This window comes from Hyaena hyaena, unplaced genomic scaffold (genome assembly GCF_003009895.1).
Source record: "Hyaena hyaena isolate Hyena2069 unplaced genomic scaffold, ASM300989v1 scaffold_15, whole genome shotgun sequence".
In the NCBI taxonomy this organism is placed as follows: domain Eukaryota; kingdom Metazoa; phylum Chordata; class Mammalia; order Carnivora; family Hyaenidae; genus Hyaena; species Hyaena hyaena.
The window spans coordinates 6001324-6012221 of NW_024080647.1; the positions used below are offsets into that span (position 1 = coordinate 6001324).

General features: G+C 44.9%; 1 protein-coding gene across 1 annotated transcript in view; it reads right to left on the reverse strand.

Annotated features, from left to right (window-relative positions):
• RAB8B (RAB8B, member RAS oncogene family) overlaps positions 1-9458 on the reverse strand; it is a 56234-nt gene extending 46776 nt beyond the window's left edge. The window contains exon 1 of the mRNA XM_039219369.1: positions 9227-9458. Within this exon, the coding sequence (XP_039075300.1) occupies positions 9227-9350 (124 nt within the window). The 5' untranslated portion in view covers positions 9351-9458. The remainder of the gene's footprint in view (positions 1-9226) is intronic.
• Positions 9459-10898: the final 1440 nt, after the last annotated feature.

Below are 10898 nucleotides of genomic sequence, written 5' to 3' on the forward strand. Positions count from 1 at the left end.
TTATTTGGTTGGTGGATGACACCTAATCTGTCACTGTGTGTTACTGGCTGTGACTGAGAGAAGCACCAATTCTTTCTACTAACAAGTTTGAAACACTGTAAGGGGGTAATGAAGTCAAAAGTCACTATTAATCCTCACACTCTCTTATTTATTTCTTTGTTTTAAGCTTATTTATTTAGAGAGATCGTGAGCAGGGGAGGGGCGGAAAGAGAGGGAGAGAGAATCCCAAGCAAGCTGTGTCATCAGTGTAGAGGCCAACCTGGAGCTCAGACTCAGCAACCATGAGATCATGACCTGAGCTGAAATCAAGAGTCAGACACTCAACCAAATGAGCCACCCAAGCACCCCTATTTCTTTTTTAAAAGATTTTATTTTTAAATAATCTGCACTCAACATGGGGCTCGAATTTACAACCCCAAGATCAAGAGCCGCACACTCTACCGACTAAGCTAGCCAGGTGCCCCAATCCTCCCACTTTTTTTTTTCTTTTTCTTTTTTCTTTTTTTTTTTAGAGAGAGAACATGAGCAAAAGAAAGGAGCTGCAACTAATAAACCATGAGTTCTTGGCCTGAGCCAAAGTCAGACGCTCAACCTACTGGGCCACCCGGGAAACCCCCAATTCTCACACTCTTACAGGTGGAAGTTTCTAACTCCTCACCCAATAGTTTCTCCCAACTACTAACAAAAGCAAAAGAGACTAAAGGAGTAGCCAGAGAAACTGATGGGAGGAGGGTAGAATGATGTTTTCATTCACTTCCTTTCCCAATCCAACCCCTCTTCCCAAACTGTGGTAAGGGTGACGTGTTAATGGAGGCTATACCGAGACAGTGGTCTGATTCATTCCAAAACTGAAAGAGTTAACTCTCAATAAAAAATTGTTTTCCATGCCATCTCCAGATTTTATTCAGAGACCTTTAGAAAAGAAAAAGTAAAAAATTCTTTGTTGAAAACCATAAACCGCTACCCCATCCAAATTCATAAGCAACAAACAAATTACAGTAGGGTTAGTCACAGATAGCTCACAATGCAAACTCTTCTTTTTTTCTTTTTTGTGATGGACTTTGTGTTTTTGTGTGTATGAGATTACAATATTGTGTAATACCTATTCCAGATAAATTTTGCATAGGGCTGTAGGAAACAAACTCTTATAATTCAATATTTATTTATTTATTTATTATGTTTATTTATTTCGAGGGGGGGAAGGAGAGAGAGAGAGAAGGGGGGAGGGGCAGAGAGAGAGGGAGACACAGAATCCAAAGTATGCTCCAGGCTCAGTTATCAGTGCACAGCCCAATGCGGGACTTAAACCCACAAGCTGTGAGATCATGACCTGAGTCCAAGTCGGATGCTCAATCGACTGAGCCACCCAGGCACCCTATTCAACTTTTAAATAGATCATCCTGTATTTCATGTCAAAACTTGATAGTATATTTTAGAGATTGTCCCTCCACTTTACATATCAAGAAAACATCTACGAGTTATTAAAATAATTACTGCCAAATTCTTTGCCAAAATATGCAAAATTACAGTGTGATGTGGGGAAATCATGCCAGTCCCAGCTCTGCCAGCAGAAAACTATCCAACACTATGCATTGCTTAACTGCTTTGTGGTTGTATTTATCATGATGAGGTGGGACTGCATACTTAACCCCACGTTTGCAAAGTGCTCTGAAGTCCTGTAATGCTGTCACAAGGCTACAACCAGCACTGTCAGACAGAGCCTGTCTCCTAGTGACAGCAAGCCTATATTTGATGAACATGAGGACATCGAGAGTGTTAGCATTTTTTCCTGGGTACCAAGAATTCAAACTCTGGGCTAAGGAAGAGGAGAGCTACTTGGAAAATGTCCAAAGGTTCAACAACTGCTAAATACCAAAATGCCTAATTATTTTTTATGTCTTTTTTCTTTTTTTATTTTGAGAGACAGAGACAGAGAGTGAGTGGGGGAGGGGCAGAGAGAGAGGGAGACACAGAATCTGAAGTAGGCAGGCTCCAGGCTCTGAGCTGTCAGCACAGACCCCAACACGGGGCTCGAACCCACAGACTATGAGATCATAACCTGAGCGAAAGTAGGACGCTTAACTGACTGAGCCACCCAGGCACCCCCCAAAATGCCTAATTAAACTGATACAGAATCAATGCTACCTGTAACACAAGAAAATAGGTGTTTCACTGCAATCAGTAACAGGTGGGCTGCAGAGAACAGTTTCCAATTGTTTCCACCACTTTAGGTGGCTTTGCAAAGGAAGTCCTGAGTAACTAACGAACGAACGAAGGAATGAAAGAAAGAAAAGGCAGACACTTCCTCCAAAGACAACCAGGCACCTACTTCCATTAAGGTTATTAATTCAACTCAAAATGAGAATAATCCCCAAACACAAAACTGAGCAGAGGAAAAGGACACACATCCAGATACACTGTATCCAATTACCATTCCAGGATAATATTTTTACTACTGAAATTTAGCCCTAACATGATGGACAGCAAACAGCTACCTATTCGCTTGAGAAAAGAGACGGCAAATATTTAAGCCAATGCCACCCACTCTCTCCCCATAGCAACCCCAGCAGAGGTCAAGAATCCATCGGGGCCCTTGGTCTTGCTGAGCTCAGGTAGGGGCTCAGAACTCTGCACCAGGCAGCATTCCGGGTGGCCACTACCAATCCGCCAACGCTGGCATTCGTGCTGAAGTCTATTCCATCCCGGCCCTGCGTATTCCTCAACATACCATGCCAAGATCTTGAAATGGGTCTTCAAAGAAAGCCACTTCATGACAGTAAAGCTTCATGTAAGCCATAAAAATGGTAATTTTTTTCTACCTTATAGAATTTTAAACCGGCAATAAGAGTGGAAAACATAACTGCAAACATTAGTTTTACTCTAGACACCATGCACTGTGGTGAGATACACAAGAAGTTCTATACAATAAATGTTTATATTCGTCTTTTTAAAAACCGAATTTGGCTTTATTCAACCCAAATGCCCAGCCCGGTTTCAATCCACTCACTACCTTGTCACTCAAACAAGCGCTGGGCAAGGTACAGACACAAACAGAGCTCCATCTGCTAATTAAAACTGGGCATGAAACTGTTAACAGGCATCTGTTGCATTGTGTGAAGCTAATGGGCAGAGACAAAGCTGAAAGCCCTTCTGAAGCAAACCCAGTGATGCCACTCATTTTCCATTTGGTATTTATGTCAGTAGGGGGTTGGAAGCGGATGTTAAACAGCTTATTATGGAGACTGAAAGATAAGTGATATGGTACCTGGTCTAAAACATCCCTTCACATTTTCTACTGGCATTCTCATGTTAAGAATTCAAATTAAGCACTTTTGATGTTATCTCAGACATAATGTAATTATAATACTATGAAGGAGAATAATAACCAAAATTCAAGCAATGCTTTATAGCTCATATAGCGCTTTCACAATTCATCCACCCAGCCATTCACTCATTCAGTTGATGAGTCATTTAATACAGTCCTTGGAGATTTAAAAGGTGAATAAAGGCTTGATTCCTGCCCCAGGCAATTCGCAGCAACCCTGACAAGTTGGTATAATATTATTAGACTCTATTAGAGATGAAAGAACTAAGTAAGGCCTAGAAGGACAAGTGACTCACCAAGGCCAGAACACCAGGAAAGACAGATGCCAGGACATGAGCAGGCTGCAGACCAGTGCCCCTCCTAACCCACCGTGCTCTCCCCCCAACACCATACGTGAACCAGTGCACTGCGTCACCCCCTTACATTTCACAAGCTCCCTATTACATTATGTTCCACAGTATTACTTACCACCGAAAATCTACTTCTCCATCCCCACTCCAACCCTCCCCTCATCCTGTGTGGCATCTCTTTCCTGCAAAATAGTCCTGACTCTAGTACACCCAAGAGAATTGGGCCCCGGAATGGCTCCGTGCGCAGGCAGGCAGGCCTACACCAGAGCCAGCCTCAGGCCATGCCAGCAGCTCCCTGGTCTTCCTTCCGCTTCCAGATCCAGGGTTCTTTTCAGATCCAGTTATGGGATTTAATTCAGAGATCAACTGCTAAGTCTGTCCTGGTCTTCAAAGGCTAGAGTTACTTCCCTTTAAGACAATATCGAAAACTATTTCCCTCCAGCTTTCTCCGTGGGTCCAGACAATGCCAGTGCTGTCGCCCGGAGAACCTCCTCCTGGATTCACCGCCATGTGGAATAGTGGGCAAAACTTTTTTTTAAGTATACTTGTTCTTAGGACATACCTATATTGTATCCAAGACTCAGTTTCTCCACACCCATTCTTCATTTGTTGAATGGCTTTTCTCATGCACTAGAACACTAGTTGAGGAGGGAAACTTAACCCTTTATCATCAAGCATTAAGTTCTACTTTTCTGAAATAGTATGGTTACCAAAGCTATCACTTAGATGGAAAATCTACTGACAGCTTTGAAAGAACCCAGTGACATTAAAATAAGGCTTTAGGTACAAAATGTTCAATTCAAAGTTGCATGTTCCTTGCGTAGTTTTGTTTGAGAGTCTGAAACCAAGGAAAACAACTATGAAAATTAAAATCAACTTGCTCTACATATCTGGATTATGTTCGGCCAAATGTTGATAACATCTTGGAGAAAAATGTAAATATGACAGAGTTTGTTTTTCAGTCAATAAGTCTTGATAAAAGCCTTGAATCGCTACCAACCAAAAACGGTTTTTAATTTGAAGCTGGGGTCGACAAACTTTTTCTATAAAGGAACAGTTAGTAAATATTTTTAAGCTTTGTAGAACACATATGGTCTCGGTTGCATATTCTTCTTTGTTTTAGTCTGTAATAACCCTTTAGAAACGTTAACAAGCATTCTTTGCTTATCAATGGCACAAAAGCTGCAAGCCACATTTGGCCTAGGGGCTGTAGTTTGCCAAGCCCTGATTTTAGGACAAGTGAATCCAAGGGGGAAAAGAATGCAACGTTACAGAACACAAAGTGGAAAAGTGCTCTGATGAGACCAGGCCTCGACAATTAACCAGCACACTGCTATTAACATGATTTCATTAGGTATTTTGCACATGGAAGGAATTTTAATGACAGGATGCACTTTGATCTCCCAACCTGAAACTATGGACACAAAGAAAGGGCAAAGGACGGCTATAATGTGCTGAGTTATCCCAGCAGAAATTCCTCACAGAAAAGCATATGTGCAAAATCGAATTCCTCCCCGAAAAAGGCAGTGACTTGGATTTATGGAGATGATCAGACTGATCAAAAATAGCAGCAGCTCGGCTGTGAAAAGTGACACAGACTTGAACTCGGGGCTTCGCTAGAAGCTCTGCTACTCCCAGCTTTGTGATCTTGACACTGTCAACTTAACCTCCGTGCTCCTATTTACAAAACTGGGGCAAGGGTACAAAGTAGGTAATTTCTAACTCTTTCTGCTGTCAAACTATGACTATACTAAATAATGGAACCACTCAGGAAATACCCTAACAGGAAGAAGGGGGGAGGGCAGGAGAGAGACAGCAGAGGGAAGACGCTCACGCTGTCCAGTTAAAGGACAGAGCTCCGTTTTCTCTTTCCGTTCTTTGAGTACCTTGCTCAGGACAGGCCAAGGTATCGGTATGGCCTCATATGGATATTAAACTGTACCCACTCCCACAGGAATCAGAATGCATAACCGACTGTATTACTGTTTCCTAATTGTCTTAATGTCACATTTTACAGACATTTAATTAAACATTAATTATGATTACGTAACATGTCTGGGGGAGCTAATCGAAAAACTTTTTTCAGTCCTCAAACATCTGAACTGAAAGGCTGGTTGGTCCTAGGCACTGGGCCTATATTTCAAATGGATAAAACATCCCTACTCACTAGTCAACAAATATTATCTGACTGATACACTGAAAAGGTTCCCAATAGGTCAGGTGAAATATATGTACCCTCCACCACCCCCAAGAGCAGAAAGGAAACGAGGGGAGCCGCGAAATCAGAGAAGGTAGTGGGACTGTAGAGAAGGAAGAACAAAGTTCTTGCGAGACAACTGGATCTGTAATCAAAACGACTGTCTCCTTCCTGTCATGATGGCCAAACCACTGTCACACAGATCAAAGGATGGCAGATGCCTTTTTAAAAAAATGACTTCAACTTTGACAAAGCAAAATTAAGACTTAACGTGTATCCTCACGGGGAAAAACAAGCACACATACAAAGCTACCACACACACCTCAGGCGTTAAGAAATGGCTCTTTCCTGTGAGGGTGACCTTATCACATTTTGTCAGCGAGGCTGTGGCAGAACCTGTCAAAACCCAGTCAGAGGAGCCCAGGAACTTACACAGCTGGGTACCTCAAAAAATAATTATGACTCGAAGGAGAGAGACCACCAACTCTTACCTCAACAACTTCAGTTCACCAGAGGATGGGGGAGGAGGTTGGGGGGCGGAGGGGACTGGATATGGCTGCCAGAGACGTGGACGCTCCAAGCTGACGTTTGTGGTTAGTGAAGAATGTCTGGAACTTTTTTCACTAGAATGGTGTTAACATTCACCTTCTTTTCCCAGCTTAATTTCAAGTGCAAAGCATTAGGCTTCAGGTATATTAAATTTTTCTGCAGTTTGAAGGCAGTGTGATACCACTTCCTGTCAGGCTCTGGGGCTAAGTAAGAGGCATGGATTTCCCCTCCCCCACGTCAACTGAAGACACGGCTCAGAGCCTCTTGTAACCACATCCACCCCACAGAAAATATAAAGACCAAGGTCACATATGAGACTCACCCCATTTAATGTCTCCCTTCTGTTCTACAGTTTCAGGACACTGGTTTTCCTGCCTTCATGGCTGCAACCCTTCACCGAACCAATTGCGGTAAAAAAAATCCACACAAGAGTCTAAGCCGTCAACATGAAAAGTAAATTTTAAAAGCTACTATCACAAAAGGAAGCAGATACCCTTACAGGAAATGTGGAATGAAATACAGGGCAAAAAAAAAGGGGGAAGGGGTTAATAAAGCCATTAATAATGAGCAAAAGTCATCCAAGATGCTTAGCAGAAACAGCATCGGCAAGATTTGTTCACTTTCGACACAGAGAATGCTTCTGGGAGGGTCACACAGAGAATGGACAAAAGGCTACCCACTCTACTTGTTAGAAATTGTCCTTTACCATCTGGACTGCACTATGAATTCAACAATAAAAAAGGTTTATTTGGGGTTTTGAAATTAGTACCAGGATCAAAAACTACTGTCCTCTGGTTGCTGTGACAGCTCCCACCAAAACTCTTGGGAATATACTTGAGACATGACATTTAAAATCTGCTTCCTCAGAAAAGAAAAAGTCCCACTCAAGAATGACTGCCAAGAACTTGCAACTCAAACTTCCCTAAGCCCAGACATCATAACACGGGGGGGGGGCGGCGGGTCAGAGCACTCAATCCATATGAAAGAGGCCAGAACAAACAAACAAACAAACCATAGACTTTCCTAGTTCTTACTTTTAAGAGCACTCCATAGTCAAACATTCCTTTTTTAATGGTAAATTATCCTTAAAACATACAATATTCACATACAATTATTACCATAGCTCTAGCCCCATAAGAACCCCAGAAGTTTGTGTTGAGATATGCTGTAAGAACCATGTGAAAGGTGCTTAAGTGAGCTACTATTAGAAACCATAAACATCACCCAGACAACCAAAAGCTAAGATTCTTAAGGTGCTTAATTAACTGCAGCTATTTAACAAAGGAAATGATGTTAAGGTCACTTGTATAGGTAGCTTAAAGCCAGCTTTGGGGCGCCTGGGTGGCTCAGTCGGTTACGTGTCTGACTCTTGATTTTGGCTCGGGTCATGATCTCACGGTTGGTGGGTACACACTGACAGTGCAGAGCCTGCTTAAGATTCTCTTTCCCTCTCTCTCTGCCCCTCCTGAGCACACTCTCTCCCTCAATATAATAAATAAATTAAAAAAAAGAAAAAAAACCACCAGCTTTGAGTTGCTCTTCAGCTTAAGTTAAGAGATCTCTTTACCTGAACACAGTCTTGCCAGTACACAAGTAGAAAGGACAGCTCCCAGCCAAGATCAGGAAAAACTGAATCAATCAAAAGTTATTGGGGGATACACTGCATGTTGTGATTCATTCAGCAAGTAACAATTAGAACCAAAGCAAAATGCATAGGGAGGCAGGCAGAATATAAGATCAATTCCTCTGCCGAGACGTTACTAAACACCCAAGCCCAAGCATTTAAAAAGTTGAGACGTGGTGCTTCTCAGGAGATGGGAGTAAAGGAGCGAACCCTATTTTCCTGACCACACCATTCCCAAGAGTCACCAGTTCTCTTAACACCCGTTAACACTCACACAACAATTTAATATTCTGTAGGCATTACTCTACCATTAGTCACTTTTTGCTCTTTCTCTCGCACTTGATTCAAAGGAAGAAGAGGGAGAACATGGTAACCACTGTTTTCGGTTACTGCAGAAAGTGTGTGCCCCGCACTTTCCATTTCCCCTCCCTTTCCCATTTTCTCCCTCTGCTCTGTACAGCCCTTACTGTAGATTCCGCTTCCCCTTTTGCATCCTGTCTCACACCCAGCTCTCCTTTACTTTCTCCACCACCTATGCTCACTCGGTCCTCCGCTCCCCTGAACTCTTCTCCCCATCCTGCAATTCTGTTCTGCCCCTCCCCTGAGGAGAGGTCCAGACCTCCTGTGGCCAAGTGCCCCCAGTCCCGCACCTCCTGATCCCTCATTCCCCTGAATTCCCTTCCGACTGTCGGGTTCTCACCTCTCTTGTCCCCTGTGCCCTCCCTTCTTTTACTTCACGTCGCTCCTATTCCTCCCAAAGCTTCATTTCCCCCTTCACATTTCCTTCCTCTTTCCTGTCTTTTAATCCATTTCACACCCACTATCCCCTTCTCTTTCTCCATGAGATCTCGTTAGTCCCCACCACCACCACTTTGTCCTGCTAAGACCCTTCCCTGTCACTCCCCAACCCTCTCATTTCCCCCCAATACCCCTAGTCCTTGTTCTCTGGTTCCCCCTTCCTTTGCCCCCAAGTTCCCTCTTCACCTCCCCCCATCCCAGCCTCACGTACCCGCCCGCCCCTCTCCCTCACTCCTTCATCCTCTTCCACTGCCCTCGCCGCCCGGCTGTCCCCGGGGTCCCCTTCCTGGGGCTCCCAAGCCCTCCTCCAGCCCTCTCCCCGGCCGCCTTGCATTCGCCCCCCACATCTCACTAGCCGTCTCCGGCCGCGGCCCCTCCCTCACCGATGGTGGAGATGAAGGTGGTGTTGAAGGCGTCCTCGGAGAAGCGGAATAGGAGGCAAGTCTTGCCCACCCCCGAGTCTCCGATCAGCAGAAGCTTGAACAGATAATCGTACGTCTTCGCCATCTTCTCGCTCCGGCCCTCTGACCGGGGAGCTAGAGAAGCGGCGGAGAGAGGCGGGGAGGGGGCCGCGGGCGAGGGGGCGTGTCCGCCGAGCCACCACCGCTCGCCCCGCCCCGAGACCCGCCCCTTCCCTTGGAGAAGGCCTGCGCGCCCCGCCCCGTGCGGCCAATCCGCGGGAGATTCGTCATCACCGCCTGCGTCCCAGGGCTTGATGGGATTTGTAGTTCCTTTGGGGAGTCTCGGGCGTGCCCCGCGCGGGCTGTCCGAGCAGCCCCAAGGGATAAAAGAGGATCTACTCTGGGCTCGGTAACCGGGTGGATTAGACGTTTCCACCCCTGCCGGGAAGGAAGGCCTCCCTTCGAACTCTGCGCGTCGTGCCTCTGGAACTCAAGTTCACCGTTTTCTTTGTGTGTGGGCGCCTTTCAAATCCGGACCTCGGAATCGGAGTCCCACGACTGCCGTATTTCTCCCGTCCGGACCCGGAGCAGAGATGCTTTCTTTGCTTCCCGCTTCTGCGGCGCAGCCTGTGGATTATCTGCAGAGTGCATTACCTGGCTTGTCCTGCAATTCCTGCCCATCACCACCCCAACCCCCCTCCCGCAGCTCCTCAGTTACAGATCTCGAAAAGAATGACTGCCGTTCTAACTTGAACCCCAGCTGTGTTCTCTTCACACCCCACAGACCAGAGCCCAATACGATAGGTATTTTAGAGGATCTGCTATGCAGACCGCTCCCCTCCCACAAGAGGATGGATTAAAAAAAAAAAAAAAAAAAGTGGGAATTGAAAATATTAAGACTTGTGCTACAGGTCTGTGTCCCATAAAATGAAAAGCATTATGTGAGGCCCAAACTATGACGTTGGGAATCGAGAATGAGATTCGGATTTTGTCTTGGCTCAGCGGCTTAACTGTGCAATCGCTGCGACCCCGTTTTCAAATCTGTAAAATGGGTATAAAACAAGCATTTCACAGGGTTGTAGAGAAAATTAAATGAAATACTTAATATGAAAGCACTGTGAAATCCATAGGCAGTGCAGAAATGTTTAAGGTGATAGTTACCTTCTGCATGGATGACGAAGGGGGGGCTGGGGGGTGCATTCAGTCATCATTGTAATCCTTTATTTACTGTTTTAGACTATTCTTTAATTGTTTTGTGGATGTATTGTTAAGGTCTCTTTCTTTGCTACTGGCAGAAACCCAAGCAGAACAAGTTCTCCCGGAAGGGAAGTTTCTTGTCTCAAATAAAGCCAAAGGGCAAGGAATGGCTAAGGAGGTCTAAGACCAGAAACTATCCAGTCAGAGCTCTGTCTCCCGACTCTTCTCCCTTCTCAGTTTTAATTTCTAATATGTCAAATACCGACAGATAAGACTCACATGAACAAAAGCTCTTCAGAGTCCTCAATATTTTTTTTTTATTTTAAAGAGAGAGGGGAGAGGGGCAGAGGGAGAGAGAATCTTAAGCAGGCTCAACGCTCAGAGAGAGATGCAGGGCTTGATCCCAAACCCTGGGATGGAGATCTGAGCCGAAATCAAGAGTTGGGCAATCAACTGA